This window comes from Schistocerca americana, chromosome 4 (assembly GCF_021461395.2).
Source record: "Schistocerca americana isolate TAMUIC-IGC-003095 chromosome 4, iqSchAmer2.1, whole genome shotgun sequence".
Lineage (NCBI taxonomy): Eukaryota > Metazoa > Arthropoda > Insecta > Orthoptera > Acrididae > Schistocerca > Schistocerca americana.
In genome coordinates this window covers 545,701,079-545,720,519 of record NC_060122.1, presented here as the reverse complement: position 1 = coordinate 545,720,519, position 19,441 = coordinate 545,701,079, and the positions used below count along the sequence as shown (strand labels likewise).

Sequence of the window (19,441 nt, the reverse complement as noted above, 5' to 3'; positions counted from 1 at the left end):
TCCTCCTGTCCTCACCATCACCTCTTCCCCCTCTCCTCTCCACATCCTCCCCCCCTCTCCTACCCATCTCCTCCTCCCGCCCTCTTTGTCACCATCCCCTCATCCCCGTTCTCTTTCCATTTCCTTCCCACTGCACTCTGTGTCCTCTCCTCTTGCTCCCTCTCTCTGACCTTGAACCTTATTTACTGGTATTGCAAAAAAAATTTTTTAAAATCTGAAATCGTTTAAGATGAGTCGATAAAATCGGTGGGCTCACTGATATACATGGAATGTAAGAGACCTGTATCTGTGAGGATAGTAGCTTCAATGACAGTTTGTCACACAGTTATAATCTGTGAAGGGTTTGGATTTCGGACGATTCAGATACCGTAGTAGTATTCTATTGGTAATACTACGTCGGAGGTCGAGTCCTCCCTCGGGCATGGGTGTGTGTGTTTGTCCTTAGGATAATTTAGGTTAAATAGTGTGTAATCTTAGGGACTGATGACCTTAGTAGTTAAGTCCCATAAGATTTCACACACATTTGAACAATACTAAGTCGATAAGCCTTAAACATAAATTTCCGACGGCTGATGTGGCCGTGCAGTTCTAGGCGCTTCAGTCCCGAACCGCGCTGCTGCTACGGTCGCAGGTTCGAATCCTGCCTCGGGCATTGATGTGTGTGATGTCCTTAGGTTAGTTAGGTTTAAGTATCTCTAAGTCCAGGGGACTGATGACCTCAGATGTTAAGTCCCATAGTGCTGAGAGCCATTTGAACCATAAATTTCCTGTTTACTATTAAAAACGACTGTGAAGAAGAAAACAGAAACGACACATTGTTGTGTATTCAATTTTTGTTTAAAATTATATATAACGGGGAAGAACATGTGTGGGAGAAATTTCTCAGGTGGTTTAAACGTCAAGCTATCGTTGTTAAAACTGCAGCAAAAAACAGAAAAAAACAGATTTTCACAACTGAACATTTACTTCCTTGGAGTCTGTCTTAAGACCTTGTACATAACTGTTTAACAGTTGTTTAGTTTATGACCCTCTGAAAGTTTATTAGACTATTGCATAAAAAATTGAAGTAAATCGAGAAAAAAGTTTTAATGATTTTTGGAAACAACGTCTTGTATTTATGTAGTAACGTAGATATACAGGGTGTTTCGAAGTCTTTGCGACATACGTCTAGGTGTGACAAATCACATCATGGTGAACAACTTTTGTTAGTCACAGAATATTCGCTGACACTTCCCGGCGACGCTAGGCTCGTTTCGTACTGGTTATGCTCGGAAGAGACGGCAAGCCGAAAGCAATCTGTGGCCTTTGCTTACAGTGTGTGTTGTCTATTATCTTATTATCTTGTCTGCACGAAGCGCGGTAGGTAGGCCGTGAAAAACTGAAAATCCTCATTCACTTCTGAAACATTTTCCTCCAATTAGAAACTCTCATTCTGATGACTTTCTTGCTGGAAATCTCTATGAATTTCCGGGGTAGGTAGTATGCTGCACTCCTGGTTAGTAGACGCTGCTAATCTGGTGAAACCTCGTCATCCCATGGCCTGCGAATACTAAAGGATGCCTAGGGTCGCGAAGAAGCGTCAGCGAATATTTTGTCTCCAACGAAAGTTGTTCCCCATGACTTTACCTATCACACGAAGACGTCTTTTACAAAGAGTTTGAAACAACCTGTGTAAACAAGGTGGTCAGAAACACCCTAGAAGGCTTGTAATACTGTTGCAGGGGAGGTTGTGCTGAGAAGTAAGTGCTAAGAAAAACATTCGATGCGTTTACCGTTTCTGAGTTATTTAGCATTGAAATTACACAACCTGATTGCCGCGCAGCCTACCCGAGACAATGTCGTCAAAGGCGTTCTTTGTTTGGTTTCTTCAAGCCGATTAAACGTAGCTTTTGTTTATCTAGTTTAAATTTATCGCTTCAGAAAAAGGCGCAGGCACATTTTAACTGGTAATGAGCATTTGAACATGTGTTAACTCACGGATACGCAGATTTGTGCGCATTACCTCGTTTTAGCGCTTGAATTTGCTCGTGCAACGATATGATTGGTTAACTTCAACGGTGAATAGCTGGGAAATGGAGCAACGTATCAAAGTTTTTGTTAAGAACTATTTCTCAGCGCATTCTCCCCTGCATTATCCTTCAAGCTTTTCAGACTGCTTCTGAGCAGCCTGCATACGTATCTGTATGTGATTGTGTTCACTTTAGAATTACCTACCTTTCTTTTTATTAATGTGTGTTATTTTTTATCTTGATGTTAAAATGATTACTATTTCTGTGTCATAAGGCTGGTTCTTTGATTAGCTGCTTTCCTTGAATCTATACGAACACACATTAGCAGTTACACTGGTGCGGCAAAACATTTTCTGGGCAGTTTAAATCCGAATTGTCGCTCTGAGATTTAGTTGTCATTCGTAGTGAATATGACTGCAGTGCCTTTATCACTACGTCTGCTCCCTTGATCTGCTTGAGATTCGTGATTAATTATGCAGTAATTTAAGTAAAAATATCACTGTTATGTAATCTGACCACTCACAAAATTAATGAGAGCGGAGATTTGAAGGAATAGTCGTCCAATCCGACTGGATTGCAAATGAAGGACTAAAGCCTATCCCGCTTTATTATTACATATTCGTGAATGACATTATCTGTTCCTGTATTTCAGGCGAAATAAAACGACGACTCTCGGTCACTTTTTATGTTGGCCCAGAGCAATTTTGATGGGTGATCTTCCAGGAGCATCTGTTTGTCATTATGTGTGAATGGGGAAGTGTCAGTCTGACGGATGAGTGATTGGTCCAGTTTTGAATACAGCATTACAATGACTTGACTTGGGGGTAGCGTGCAATACCGTGAGAAAACTCAGCTGTTCTTAGAAACCAAGTCACCAAAATTACTATAACAAAAAAAGTTGTGTGTCACATGTGAGGTAGTGCAGATCGCATGGCACGACACATATAATACACTACATCTCCATTCTCTACTAGGTTTTGATGCCACATCTTATTACGCATTTGAAACAAGCACGTGGTTTAATTAGCGTTAGCTGCGACTCAGTATACGGCGATATGAATGGTGCTGTTAATGATAGTGACCATGAGCTCTACGTGGAATGAAATCCATCTTAATTGCAAAGTTGCTTCTTGTGCATCATGTTTCCGGGGATAAGGTCTGCAAGTAATAAAATTCTTCCCGATGGCGCCCCAGACAAGGCCTAGGAGATTCAGTTCTAGAAATATGGCTGATCACTTGTTGCGCTAAGATTTTTGCTGTTAAAGATGCTCTGCAAGAACACGAACTCTAGGTTGTCGTAGAATAGGTTTATAGCAATATCTATTGCCGTGGCGTAGAAAGGTCAATAAGTTTCAGAAACGTCGAAATGATGTGGAATTGCTACGAAGAAATAACGAATCACTTTTTGAAATTGTATGCGTAATTTATAGATTCTCATTTTCTACCGCATTCGGCTACTATTTACCAACTTTTAGTCACTTTTCATGTTAATTTCACACTTATCCAGTTAATACATGTTCTACTAACTGATGTGTTCATACCCCCATGCAACGTAATGAGGCCGATCATCTTATAGTTGGCAATGGATCTGAATTTTACTAATTAGCAAAGTGGAGCCGGGTATACCAATACATCATCTCTGTGAAGACTGTCAATGAATGTTGTAAGGAACGACAGGGTTTACTTTCCACGTCAACACAACTTTCAACAGAGTATGAGTTGCCGGCTGCCGAAGATCTCCTGTAAATGGTGTTACCCTACTTCTGCCAATGGTATTGTCAAAGAGGGCGAACGAGTAGACAGAGGACAGAACTCTAGGACACTCTGTGGCACCTGGTTAGGAAACTGCCCCCAATAGATGAAAGAATCATCAACTGCACGATACTGCAGAAGGCAATCGAGTTCACTGCATTGGAGATACATAAGGAGTATACCGCCTAAACATGTAGAACCAAACACATATCGCGCGCGGGGTAGCCGCTCGGTTTGAGGCCACGGTTCGCTCCCCCCCCCGCCCCCCTCCCGCCTGTCGGAGATTCGAGTCCTCCATCGGGCATGGATGTGTGTGTGTGTTGTCCTTAGCGTCAGTTAGTTTAAGTTAGATTAAATAGTGTGTAAACCTAGGGACAGGTGACCTCAGCAGTTTGGTTCCACAGGAACTTACCACAAATTGCCAATTTCCAAGGACAGACGGCCTCGTCTGGAAGGTAATTTAGATTGTCTTCGAATTTTGTATCTTGTCCCCTTTAGAAGCATTCGCCCGAAAAAGAGATGGATCCTCTATTGACATTAGGTCTACTGCAAACGCTGCTACCAATAACGATAACGAACAGCACATAAAGTGGGGTCTTCTGTGCACTGCAGATAATGAGGCCACATAACTGAAAACGTGTTCAAAAGCAAGAGTTTTGACTGGTTTCAGTCTGTGAATATTCCTCCTTCTCTCTTCATTCGGTAAAGACAATTCGACGTCGTTCTACCAAGCTGACCACCCCAGTTGCCTTGTCTCACTCTCACAGTAACAGCTGCCAGACTGATCTTATACTGACTGCCTGCTATATACGGATTGTATCGTAATTAATACCGAAAACCAAGACTTACTTCGTGGTGAAATATTGTCTTAGTTGGTACGAAAGTACTTGAAATACAGGGTGTTCGGAAATTCCAGTTACAAACTTCTAGGACTTGTAGAGGAGAATAAGTGCATAATATTTTGGATGGGAACCCATGTCCGGAAACGTACTTTTCCGTGCTACAGCCAATTGAAAACACATTGGTAACGCGACTACCTTTACAAACAATCGATTGTGTGTGACGCAGTACATCACTTGTTTTACAGTCCCAATCATTAATAGCCGAAGAAACTGCACGTGTACACGCTGACGTGTTGTCTTCAACGTGATGCAGTAGAGGCTCTTCTAATTCTGGCGTGCGGCCTCTCCTTGGAGCACCATAATCACGTCTGCTGACAGTGAAGTTACCCTTTCTCGAAGTCGTTGCGTAATTGCGGCGGAATCGGTATGCGATGCAGTCAGACATTGTGGAGAACGATCGTGATAAAGGCAACGAGCAGTTCTTCCATTACTGTGAGCTTCGCCGTTCAGAAGAGTCATGGTGGCGCATTCTGCTAATGTGTGCTCAGACACTCACAGACAAGTGAATGAGTTCCGAACCAGGTCAGAGAGATAGGACAGACGTTGAATGACATCAGCTGATCCGACATAACCACCCTCACCATGATTAACATGTTGCATTCCCACCTAGCAAACATGTTTTCGAAAGGGGGACGTGACTACTAGTTCGTAACGGGAATTTCCGAACACTCTGTATAGGCTTATCTATAAGTATCTACGAACTCAAAAGTAATGCCTTCAAATTTTTTAATGCGAAATCTCTTCAAGCTTTTTAAATAAAACAAACGTTATTAACATTCTTCATCTTTATTCTGCATGTCTACATATTTGCAGCCCGCGGTCGCTAGAGAGCTCCGTTTTCTAGCGTTTAACATGGCAGTGGTTAACGTAACTATGTCGGTACGTGAGAAACAACGTGCTGTAGTCAAGTTTCGAATTCGAAGAGTTCGTCCACACGTGGAGCGTCCTCTCCTTCAGCATGATAATACTAGACGACACACGAGCGCTGCAACAATCCGACGCCTGCGTTTCTTTGTCATCGATCACCATCCGTACACTCGCGATTTGGCCTCATCCGATCTTCATCTGTTTCGAAAAGTTAAAGAACACCTTCGAGGACTTCACTTTGATACTGCTGAAGCGGTACAAGAAGAACTGAGGTTGTAGATCCGTCAACAGAGTCAAACAATGTGCAGTGACGGCATCAACAGATTGATTTTGTGTTGGGAGAAATGTGTTCGTCGTTAGAGTGACTGTGTCCAGAATCAAATATGTAGACATAAAGAATAGAGGTGTAGAATGTTAATAACGTTAGTTTTATTTAAAAAGCTATGAGTTTTCACATAAAAATTCGGGGGCCTTACTTTTCGGGACGCCCTCGTAATTGGCCTCAAATTTCATCGATGGCGCATGCTTAGGAAATGAGGTCGATGTATGACCAGCACTGGCACATTTTGCGATTGATGTTAGCTGACTCTAACGAGACCAGCCAGGGAAGCCTTAAAGAATTTGTGTGTTACCGCAGGGGCGAGTTTAGTATTGCATCCAAATACGATCATGGTTCGCAGAACACGTCCTCTGATAAGTACGAGTGTAGTAGTATTGTATTTCTTGTTAAAATAGGTTCAAAAATAATTCAAATGGCTCTACGCACTATGGGACTTAACATCTGAGGTCAGTCTAGGGGTAGACTTAGAACGACGTAAACCTAACTAACCTAAGGACACCACACACATCCATTCCCGAGGCAGGATTAGAACCGGCGACTGTAGCTGCAGCGCGGTTCCGGACTGAAACGCCTAGAGCCTCTCGGGCACAGCGGCCGATTTAAAATATGTATTGGGTGAAATTTGGCCCAATTACATGGGGATTAAATCAAAGGTTTACGTTTCAAATACATTTGTACCAACTGGGACAATATTTCTTCCGAAGTCAGTGATGGCTGTCAACTACAAGTCCAAGTTGGAATATCAACAATATTATGAAAAGAATAGATTGCTACTCACTGCAAAGATCAACCGCTGAGTTGAAGACAGGCACAATGAAAAGAATGTTGTACGCTGGCTGAGCTTTCGACCAAAGTCTTTTTCGGAAAAGAAAACACATGCACATTCATACAAGCACACACACCTGTTGCACACATGACCCCGTGTGTTGGGTATGTGTGCTTGTATGAATGTGTGAGTATTTTCTTTTCTGAAGAAGCCTTTGGCCGAAAGGTCAGAACACACTTTTCGTTGTGCCTGTCTGCAAATCAGTGTCATCTTCGCAATGACTGGAAATCTATTCTTTTCATAATATTGTTAATCAAGCAAATAGTTCGATTGAGAACTCATGTTTAATGAAGTGTTTTCGCTTCTGCTATAGTATTGTTTCGTCGATGTCAGTTTTCACTATAAATTATGACACGGCAAGTATATATGACACATGAGCTTGTAATGAAACTGGCTTGTATGTGGCAATTTTTTCCAGCCCATTGTGGCAGCCTATTGTGGTAATCACATCAGTGTTTATTGTTTTATGTTTTCCTTGATTGTTGGTCCTTTACTCATGAAAACAGTGCATAAGGACTACCACGTCGCTGAAAAATCCGTTTAGTGGTGGAGAAGGCGAATGATCGACTTCGGTTTATTGGGAGAGTTTTAGGAAAGTGTAGTTCATCTGGAAAGGAGACCATGTGGTGTAGGGAAATCGACATTCTTTTCGAAGAATGCTGTTGAGAAAATTTAGGGAACCCGCATTTGAATACGACTGCAGAGCGATCCTACTGCCACCAAGGTACGTTTCGCATAGGGACCACGAACACAAGAGAAATTAAGGCTCTCCGGAGGCATATAGTCGTTTTTTCCTCATTCTGTCTGCGAGAGGAACAGGAAGGGAAATGACTAGTAGTGGTGCAACGTACCCTCCGCCATGCTCCGTACAGTGGCTTGCTGACTATGGATGTACATTGACGAGCCAAAAGACTATGATCACCTGCTTAAAAGCTTGTTTGGCCGTGTTTGTAACGGATTACAGCACCGTTTCTACGTATCGTCGATTTTACAGGTCGTTCGTCGATCTGTGAAAGTATATGGCACAAGTCATGTAGTTCCCGTAAATAACTGACCATTGATTTGTGTACGCACTGATGGCGTCCTATAATGAACCAGATCTGTTCCTGCGGATTCACATCAGGCGAATTTGATGACCAAGACGTCAACGTGATTTCACAATCATGCAGCTCAAACCACAGCATCACGGTTCTGGCTTTGAGACACGTACAATTACTCCGCTGAAAAGTGACATCGCCTTCGGGGAAGACATCAAGCATAAAGCGACGCAGATGTTCAGCAGCCGTCAGCTTCTCTGCGATTGCTATCATAGATCCTATGCAAGAGCAGGGGTATGTCTCACACAGCATAGCACTGATCCCAGTTGCCTGGGTCCGTGGTGCGGTACACGTTTCTAGCCGCCGTTCGCCTTGATGACGGCGTTTGTGGAGGTGCCCGTCGACCTGGTGTAGCAAAAACGCGATTCATCCGGCGAGCTGACATGTTTCCATTGATTCACCGTCTAGCTTCGATGATCCTTCACCCATTGCAACTCTAATTGACGATGTCGTTGGGCCAGCATGAGAACACGCAGGGGCCGTCTGCTGCGGATATCCATGTTCAACAGCGTACGCTGAATGGTGTAGTCCGAAACACATGTGCGTCCACCGGCATTATGCTCCTTCGCTAGGGATGCCACAGGTCTTCATCTATTCTACTTTACAGTGCAGACAATCCTCCGAACCCCACATTCTGTGAAGAGTTGTGGACGTCCAAACACTTAGCGCCTAGTAGTAGTTTCATTGCCGTTCTGCCATGTTCCGTAGATGCTCACGACAGTAGCACGTGAACATTCGACCAGATTCGCCGTTTTCGAGATACTAGTTTACAATCTCCGGATAATAAAGTCTCTGACCTCAGTGAATTTCCTCATTTGCGGTCCGCATCGAAGCTAGAATGATGCCCCAGCCGTCTTTGTTCCGCTTTACCTCAACGCCACCCAGTGCCGTCAAACTTCGCGGTTGGCAGAGGTAATAATGTTCTGGCTTGTCAGTGTAGATATGAATGTAGGAAACTCACCAAACTGGAAGAGAGAAGCTTATTTATAGTCAAGCGCCTGCGGTTTAGTCAGTCAAAAGCTCAAATTCAAATGGCTCCAAGCACTATGGGACTTAACGTCTGAGGTCATCAGTCCCCTAGACTTAGAACTACTTAAACCTAGCTAAACTAAGGACATCACCCACGTCCGTGCCCGAGGCAGTATTCGAACCTGCGACCGTAGCAGCAGCGCGGTTCCGGACTGAAGCGCCTAGAAACGCTCGGCCACAGCCTTTAGTCAGTCGAGGTGAAAGACCTTACAGGTGAGAAGACAAATGAATACGACTGCGTCGTTCTAAACAAGGCACTGGCCAAGTTCAAGGACATAAAAAATATTTTTTGATTCACTAACATGTGGAACAGAGACCTTTACAATGGGCAGAGGAGGAGGGGGCAAAAGTAGAAGGCACAAGCATAAATATTTGAAAAGCGTACAGGCAGAAACAAAGTGAGGGGGCCGAGTCACAATTAGAATGAGGGCTTCTTTTTTCTTTAGCATTTAGCGCCCCGTTTGCAAGGAGCTCATTAGAGACACAACTCTTTTCCTCGGCTTTGGGAAGCCCTATTCTGGAGCCTGAAGTAAGGAAGGCGCGCAGCGCGGCGCTGCGGCGGGGCGTGCAACGTTCGCAAGCCGTGTGCGGCGGCGGCCACAGGGAGGTTCGAGCACCTCCGTCTGGAAAGGGACTCATTGTAGCCTCTCACTCTCAGCCTGCCAAGCGGATACAGAGACGCAAATGAGGCAGCATGTACATGTCGAAAGGAAAACTGGAAGATGGAATATTTTCATAGCTTCCAGAGGCCTGCGTCAAAGCACTGTGATGAAGTCAGTAGAATTGTGTAGAAAAATGGGTTCCTACAAACAATGTCATTGTACAAGTCTTAAGCAAGAAAGCATTGAACTGAGTAGACTTAAGGAAGTTCCTATGACTGTGCTTTTAAAGGTATCTAACGATGCGCATGGATATGTCGTGTATATATATTTTTCGATTCATCATACTAAAAAGCTGTGCTTCACTCAGAGGCTGATGTCATATATTCTGACATCTTGCTGATAAGGACCACTAACTGAGCATAATTTAATGACATTTTTCCTCTGTGGGGGAAATGATACATATGTCGACATCATGTCTCTCGAAGATGACGTACTAGAACTTATTACACAGTTATTGTTAAATGCATCATTAATTTCCTTCTTTAACATTACAGAGACGCCCATCTCTAATTTTTGTAGAAAAAAGACTCGTCTTACTTTTGCTAAAGCCATACCGAGGATGTTATGCATTATAGCGACCTTCCATTGTGAAGTAACATTGACAGTTGTTTGCTACAACCTTTTTTTTTTTTTTTTTGCCATGGTTGTTCCATACAGTTGCCTGGGTTGGATCTACTGTTCGCTTGGAATTGTCAACTTAGATGCATAAAGAATAGCCATTCATGAAGTAGTTTTAGTCAGTGGCAGAAAAGGAGGATGGCAATGGTGATAACGATAATTTAGGAATGAATTAAGGTGCTGGCATCAATGTAATTCTAATGATTAACCCCACTCACCCATAGGCAGCATAAGCGATGGGAAATAACGCACAACAGATATTCAAAGAAAGCACACGTCAAGGTGAAAATTTCTCGGCCTGGCGGCCAAACAGTTATTGTTACGTCAAAAGTGCACTTATAATTAGACACGTTACCCATTAGTTCAGTGTGCTTTTTATAACTTATTTTCCTGAGTTGATTACATCGTGGACGTACGAATCTGAAACGCCTAAAAACCAATGTAGCCGAAAGTTTTGGCTTCTTGCTAAACGCTTATAGCACCAAAAGGTCCTAGGACGCGGTAGTAGGTAGCACTCACAAAGGGCCACAGATTTGGCGGATAGTGCGGAAAGTCTAACAATTCTTATTTTACATCCTTTGATACATTGGTAGGTTCGTGAAGTGACCTGATGAAATATGGTTTACTTTCATTTGCAGCACAGTTGGCTCAGAACATTTTAGTACAACACGACAGTTAAGAATTTATATCTGCATGAAGCACAGTACTAAGACGCCCTTTTATGTGGCCGGCCGCGGTGGCCGTGCGGTTATGGAGCTGCAGTCCGGAACCGCGGGACTGCTACGGTCGCAGGTTCGAATCCTGCCTCGGGCATGGGTGTGTGTGATGTCCTTAGGTTAGTTAGGTTTAAGTAGTTCTAAGTTCTAGGGGACTTATGACCTAAGATGTTGAGTCCCATAGTGCTCAGAGCCATTTGAACCATTTGAACCCTTTTATGTCTCTGACCACAACCTGTCTGCCAGATGACACAGACTTCGACTGTTTTGGTACACAGGGAAACAGTCCTCAACCCACTACTTCGATTACTGTATGGCGTTGCGTTTTGAGTGGAGCGTTGAATACATGACACCCGCACTAACAGATCGAGGCACGTAATCACTATCACACTTCATGTATGATATAGACTGAGTTGCAGAAATGGAATATGTTTACTGACTTAAAAGGTGACTTCTTCAAGCTGCTTTTGCTTTTTTGCCTACAGTACGATCTAAACTTATTGCCATTAGACAGCTAGCGCGTTAGACTATTCCCGCCACCAGTACAGCTCAGCACTGTCCGATCTGACTGTGTTACCACTTCCACTGACCAAAGCATTCTGCCTGCCGCTTCTCAGCGAGTCGTTGTAGTATGGTACTCGTGTTATATTTAGTTTCGCGTGCCTTACAATGTGCCATGACTGTATTTGGTAGGGAGGTATACGGGAGACGTGACAGAAATTTAAACCGTGAGAATTTTTACGGAAATTTTGAAAGAGATTGGGGGATCATACTTAATCCTTCGAGTTCTGTACGACAAAAATTCAGAAAGATAACAGAAGAAAAACGGCATCTTCTGAATTTTAACACGTCAAGCACAATACCATAGGCAATTTTGGAGAACCCCGTTTCCGTGTGAAATTTCCGCTAACCAACAAAACCAAAATATTTCAGGGAGTTTAGTAGTTTTTGAGATATGACGTTATAACTTTAAATGGTAACATTCTATCTTAGGCATTGCCACGACAGTTGTCGACATCCATTGAAACAACAAGTTCACTGTTACCATTCACATATTTATTTTAATCCCGCTACGCGTTGCAGAGCCTTAAATCTCCATCATCAGGTGGACATGTGAATTAATACGATTGGTACGTGTCGTGTTTACGACTATGAGATAACATGTGGCACTTTTTAGTAGCAGAAGACAAAAGCAAGACACTATTTCAGTACTTAGCTCATAGTTTTGTGGAGATGTTTACTTGCAAACATCAACAAATACATAAATGTAATAGTAAAGGTATCTACAGTAATCACAGGCATCTTTTTCTGTTGTTCTGTCTGCATCTACGCATATACTCTGAAAATCGCTTTACGGTGTATGGCGGAGGGCATTTTGTATACCACGGTCACTTCTCCTCATTCCTTTTTCAGTCGCGAATGGTTCACGGGAAGAACTGATGTAGGCTACTCCGTGAGTGCTAGAATATCTCTAATTTTACTTCATGGTCTTTCCTCTAGATATGCGTAGAAGGAAGCAATATATTGGTTGAATCTTCCAAGAAAGTACGCTCTCGAAACCGTGATGCAGAACGAGTCTCTTACAGCGTCAGTTACTGGAGTTGGTCTTCGTGATGCTTACGCGCTTACTAACGTAAGTGAATCTGTAATGAAACACACTTCTCTTCTTTGGATTTTCTCTATATCCTCTATCGACTCTATCTGGTACTAATCCCAGAGTGACGAGTAATATTCAAGTCTTGGTCGAACATGGGTTTTGTAAGCTCCTTACTTTATGGGTGGACTACAATTCCTGAGAAGTTCTTCTAATAAATCTGTCTGGTATCTGCCTTAACTGCGATTAGTTTCAGGTGCTCGTTCCACTTTAAATCACTCCGAACGGTTGCTCATAGGTATTTTACGAATGTGACTGCTCCCAGTGATTTTTCTGCGCTCGTGTAACCACAACATAATAGGTCTTTATGTTCACCCATGCGCTATGCGCAACATTTGGTTAAGCTGAAGGTCAACTGCCAGTCCTTGTAACAGGCGGCGCTCCTCTGCAGGCACTCCTGCACTTCTCTACAATCTTCTAGTGTTTCGACTTCTATGTGTACTCCAGCATCATCCGCGAAAAGTTTCGTGGAACTAACTACGTTATCCATTAGGTCACTTATAAGTATGTGTCGATATATCGAGAAAAGTCATAGTCATGGTCACGGTCGCTGGATAACTCTTCAGTCCAATTACACAGCTGGTCTAATACGGCCTGATATTTGGTTCGTTAGGCGTCATTGCGAAAGTGTATCCAACACTTTCCCGAAATCGCATCAATCTGCGCTCTTGTATCGACTGTTTCTTGGCTCTCGTGGATTTAAAGGGGTGCTGGGTTTCACACGATCATTGTTTCCAGAACTCATGTTGATTCGGCGGCCGTTGTGACCGAGCGGTTCTAGACGCTTCAGTCCGGAGCCGCGCTGCTGCTGCGGTCGCAGGTTCGAATCCTGCCTCGGGCATGGATGTGTGTGACGTCCTTAGATTAGTTAGGTTTAAGTAGTTTTAACTCTAAGGGCCTGATGACCTCAGATGTTAAGTCCCATAGCGCTCAGAGCCATCTGAAGCATTTTCATGTTGATTCCCTCAGAGGAGATATTCCGTCTCCAGAAATACCATAATGAACGAACACAAAACATGTTCCAGAATTCAACAGACCGACGTCAGAGATGTAGGCGTATAATTTTGTGCGTCTATTCGACGTCCCTTCTTGAAAACGGGAACGACATGTCCTTTCTTTACCATCGCCAGGAACGCTTCGCTCCTCCAGCGACCTACTGGAGGAGCAGTAATTGCTGCTAGAAGACGAGCAACATTTTTCGCTTACTCTATGTGGAATCGAACTGATACCCCACCATATCCACAGGCTTTTCCTTTGTTGAGCGGATTTAGTTGCTTTTCTAGCTTGTGATCACTTATTTCTATATGTCATTTTGACCTTCATGCAGCGGTATAAAGTAGAAAAAACAGTTAGATCATACTCAGTGAAACATTTTAGGCCCGCTGCTGTGGCCGAGCGGTTCTAAGAGCTTCAGTCCGAAACCGAGCTGCTTCCACGGTCGCAGGTTCGAATCCTGCCTCGGACACGGATGCGTGTGATGTCCTTAGGTTAATTAGGTTTAAGTAGTTCTAAGTCTAGGGGACTGATGACCTCAGATGTCAAGTCCCACAGTGCTTAAGAAAAAAAAAAAAATTTTAAGAAAAAGACGTTTCGCATTTCGGCCTTCTCTCTGTCGTCCTCCGTTTCGATGTCAGTAAGATCACACAGTGTTTGGATCCGTTTACGAATTAAACGCAAGACTAAAACTTCTTAGGATTTTCTGTCACGTCGATAGACAGAACTGTACTTTCGAATTCGCTGAACGTTTCACGCATGGTTCTCCTTACAGTAATTTCGGATTCGTTCAGTTTTTGAATGTCTGAGGTTTTGACTACCTTTAAATTTGCTACGAAGCTCTCTTTGCTTTCGTAGCAACTTTCTAACACGATAGTTGAATTACACACAGTTCGTAGGCATACCTACATAATTCATAGTTTACTTAGATTAAGTAATTAAGCATGGCTTATTAGAAACATTGAGCGCAATGAGAGTGTATTATAATAATAATGTTGTCAACAGTGGCAAATTTTTACTTCCACATTTATATATTTTTCATCTTTGAAATCAAAGACCTCCACAAAACTATTAACCATATAGTAAAATAATGTTTTGTTTTTTTCTTCTCCTTCCATTCAGTGCCAGGGTTTCCTCCAGTGTCAGAAACGTAGCACGTACATGCCGCATTAGCGCACACAAATCCACCTGATGATGGAGATTTAAATATCTGAAACGCGTTGTGGAAACAAAATGAATTGTGACCGGCAACAGTAAACTAGTTGTTCGAATTGGTGACCAATTATTTTGAAGCTATTTCCCGGATGGGAAAAATTTAGGCTTTAAAAAATAATTCATATGTTTGACTCCAGTTGAAATTAGGAACAAAACCTCTGCAGAGAAAGTAAATTAATTTGCAAGTATTAAAGGGGTTTCCAGATATTTAATAACAGGTAGTGGACAAGTAGATACGGTAAAAAAATCCGAACATTTCAGGTAGACTATTTAAGTAAACGATTTAGAAAAATCTGCTTTATAGGAAGCGACACAAGAGACGGAAAAAGCTGGAAAGTGCTCGTCGAAAAAACTTGAAAATAAACAACTAAAAGACAGTAGTGAAACCGGAATCTTCCTGTATGCTGGCCAATATCTAGTATTAAATTATAAGCTTGATAAATTAGAAACTTTAGAAAGCTAGACATATGGATAATATTAGGCCTTCAGAAAAACTGTGCATTTTGGAAACTAAGAAGCAACGACGAAATTTATCAGAACGTATAAAATATATTACAAGCAGCGTAGAAGCTGTGATTAGTATTTTTGGATATATTTTCAGAACGGATGACAATAGACTCGCAAAGCCGATCTCTCTTTTTTTGGTTGCAAATATGAAGGTATGTATGTAAAATATCTTCAATTGTCACAGATTCTCTTCTTGCCTTGTGTGCATAGCACGATGTTTGTATACACTTAAGCAAGCAATGATTGCGTATTAGACAGCAATTTAACGACAGCTTGGATTAAAGAGGTTAGGAAAGATTTGGAAAAGAATAACGAAAGATAAGAAGTAGTACTGGAAAGAGATATATTTGTGGGAAAAGTTTTAAAAGGGCAGGAAGTGGTGTGAAGAGAGGAGAAAGGAACACACTGAAACAGTGAAGGACTAAGAACTGAAACTGGAAAGCCATCCCGGAAAGCCGTTAAAATAGGGAAAAGAAAAAGAAGAAAAGCATATTTTTTTACACGCTTAGAGGTACTAAAGAGACATTTTAACGTGATTTTTGTGGCAGAGAGAGACTTTAAACTTTCTGTTATCATGGAGACCATGCGGGCAGTACCTTTCACTATAACGATGGATATTTGGACTTTGAACGTCAAATGTCAACTTATTTAAGGCAGACGACAGTCAGAACAATTTCTTTCAGGCCGCGAACTTTTCGCCCTGCCCTATTACGCTGCTGAGACGTGAAGCTTGGAGAAATTTCTGAATATAACGGCGCTCCAGACTGACTGGTTGAAACCTATTACAGCGTTCCAGTCTGACTGGTTATCTGTGTGAATGGAATAATAGAAACTCTGTGTCTGGAGTGAATCGGCCGTAGAAAGAGCGACTGGAAGGGTTCCTGAGTAGCAGTGATGCTCGTCTGAAGGATCACGACGTCCGACGCTTGTGGGCGTCACTCTGGGGTGGTGTGTGGTGAGAGGCGCACCTGAACTTGTTGGTGGCTAGTTCGCCCAGCTCGTAGAACTTGATTTCCTCGGAGAAGACGTCGAGCGGCACGTTGACGGGGCGCCGCAGCCTGCCGCCGCTCTGGTAGTAGTACAGAATGGCGTCGAAGCTGGGACGGTTGCGGTCGAAGAAGTACTCGTTCCTGAGCGGGTCGAAGTAGCGTATCCTTCTGGCGGGGTCTCCGAGCAGCGTGTCTGGGAACTGGTTCAACGTCCGCAGCTGAGTCTCGAACCTCAGACCGCTGACCTGCAACAAGCACAGCGACAACAGCCTCGTCAGACAACTGCACTGGGCTACCAGCCGAGTGATGCTAAGACATCGGATGCGGGTATGCTATGAAACAACCATCTTATTTCATTTGTCTTATTCATTACTGTTAAGTATTTCGCAAGTTCATTACTGACGAGGAGACCTTCTGGGAGGTGCATCGCATTATAAGCTCACACTTCGCCTGCTTATGGTGTGGATGGGCACCTATCACACCCTAAAATTGTAGGTGCCAATGCGGCCTCGTTTTTGAAGTATTTCCTGTTAAAGTTTGGGCAGCTCTTTATATACAGAAAAGTTTCACTATTGTGGCAAGTAAGCGAGTAGCCGAGTTATGTTTTTCACAATATTGGGAGCGATGAACATACTGAATACAAGATGTATATGGAAAATGAATTCGAGAAAATACTTAAATATCAGAATCACAATAAGAAATATGGTAACATGCTCCGAATTGTCTTCAACAGAATGGGTGTAGGTTAGGAACTGGAACTGACAAAAATAACAAGGCAGTGAAGTATTTTGCGATGTCGCTGTTCGGGACTGCTCTTCTGTCCACGTAGTTTACCTTGGAAGGAACACACATAAAGGATTTACTGAATGATTAATTTGGGTCTGGGAAATGACGATGAGGAATCTCAGGCCGCAGAAGAAGAAAATGTGCATGCTGAACTGCCACCAGTTGAAGGTGACAGTGAAGGTGCTAAATTGTGCTACTGCTAAAGACTCATTCTTCGAATGCTGTAATTTATGACTGCAATTATCTGTTACCTTACTTATGTCATTTCATTGTAGCCATTTTTGTTACTGTTTTTGTGGAGACCGGTATATACTACTTTTGTTTCCTTTTTTTTCAAATGCCTGTTTTAATTTATAATTAATCATGAAAATTCCGCAAGGGATTGATTAAAAAGAATTACAAGCCTCTATAAATCACAATTACGCATTGAATGTCAAATTTTGTTTCAATCTTTTGCGTTTTTTTATTTTAGAGGAAATTAACCGTAATGTAATTTCTTGAAATATTTTATTATTGTTCAATTTTTTTCGTTGTATTTTTAATTTTGTTCCGTTGAAGTAGGGAATATTATAAAAAATACCAACGAATGAGGGATTAAAAGTATGTCTCATTTAATGGATATTTCCTATGTTTTGACGAGTACATTCCGACGGATGATACTTTTTATAAAAACAATCAAAAAATTTGTACTTTCGACACCACGAACATTGTACGAATGCACATTCATTTTCGTCGCAATAGCATCTGTATTTTCTCAAGTCCGCAGGAAACGCCACTGTATTGACGTTATGGAATACTGTTAAAATAAAAGAAAAAACGCAAGACATTGAAACAAAATTTGACATTCAATGTGTAATTTTGATTTATAGACGCTTGTAATTCTTTTTCATCAATTGCTTGCGGAATTTTCATGATTAATTATAAATTAAAACAGGCATTTCAAAAAAAGGAAACAAAAGTTGCGTAGACGGGTCTCGAACCAGGGTCGCCTGGACGGGAGTCTCGCTCTCTCGCTACTTGGCTACTCGCCCACTTGCCACAATAGTGAAACCTTTCCGTATATAAAGAGCTGACCACACTTTAACACGCAATATTTAAAAAATAAAGGCGCATTGGCACCTACAATTTTACGGTCTGATAGATGCCTACCCACACTATAAGCAGGCGAAGTGGGAGCTCATAACTCGATGCACCTCCCAGAAGGTCCCCTCGTGAGAATGTGGCACAGGGACATTCTACACTTCCGCTACCCTGGGCATAGGCTTAAGCGCAAATAATTTCTTCTACTGCTCTTAATCAAGAAAATAAATTCTACCAAAGAAGATTTAATTAGTTTTAATTTATTTAATTTTGTACAAGTTCTGCCACAGCTGTTATTACTTTAAATATCTATATGTAAAACATCATCTCAGGAGTTCCACTAGCGCTAAAGTTCGCCGAACATCTTCTTGCTCAAGTGTACCACAGCAAGGTCCTAGACACCTCTCACCTGAAGTTGGGCGAACGAATGTAACCGCTAGTGGAAATTAAAGCACTTTTTAACAGCCACGAAGGTGATGTTTCACATGTCCTATAAAGAAATTAGATTTTGTTTACTCCTACTGATAATAATATCTGGAACAAGCTTATCGAATGAAAATTATCGTAAGTTAATGATATTTACATTCAGTTGGAATAAAGAATATTTATACTTCGATTTTGAATGTTTAATAGTTATGAATTTCTAAATATACCAGCGAATTTTGTTTCTGGCTAAATGGGTAAAAATTATGGTTGTGAAGGTGGTGGTTATTGTTGTTGTTTTCAGTCCAATCACTGATTTGACGCAGCTCTCCACACTACTCTGTACTACGCAAGCCTCTTCATCGCCGAAAAACTACTGGAAGCAGCATCCATTCGTTCTTTGATCTCGTGTCTACCATTTTTATATTCCACATTGTCCTCCATTGTAATTGCCGATTTTTTTCAGGCCTCAGGATGTGTCCTATCCAATGATGCCTTCTTTTGCCCAAACTGTAACGCAAATTTCTTTTTACCCCAGTTCGATTCAGTACCTCCACATTAGTTACTCGATTTACCAGGTAATATTTTTCTGTAGCATCACTTTTCAAAAAGCTCGTATTCTCTCTTCGTATCAACTGCTTATCGTCCACGTTTCACTTCAATAAAGGTAAAGTTTCTTAATTCTATCACAAAATATAATATAATTATTGGAAGACATAAGGAGCATTATGCGAATAACTGAAATGTGGTACGAAGGTAATAGAAAGATATTTCAAATATTAATTTTAATGCCAGTTGTGCAAGAATATCGAAGTATTACGATTTTCTGCGCTTAAAGAACATGAAATAAGTAGAGCTGTCCAGTAAAATTTGTTATATAGAGTAGCCCATACCTATTTAGGCTTAATTAATGGAAAAAGAGTGTTAATAATGATGTAAATAGCTTTTATGTTTGTTATGGAAGAAAAATGAACTG

The 19,441-nt window shown here is 41.9% G+C and overlaps 1 protein-coding gene across 4 annotated transcripts in view; it reads right to left on the bottom strand.

Moving 5' to 3' along the window:
• Positions 1–19,441, bottom strand: part of LOC124612295 (potassium voltage-gated channel protein Shaker) — a 1,192,356-nt gene that overhangs the window by 408,592 nt on the left and 764,323 nt on the right. For all 4 annotated transcript variants that reach the window (XM_047140405.1, XM_047140403.1, XM_047140404.1 and 1 more), the window contains exon 3: positions 16,156–16,421. In XM_047140405.1, coding sequence (XP_046996361.1) covers positions 16,156–16,421 — 266 coding nt within the window. The remainder of the gene's footprint in view (positions 1–16,155; positions 16,422–19,441) is intronic.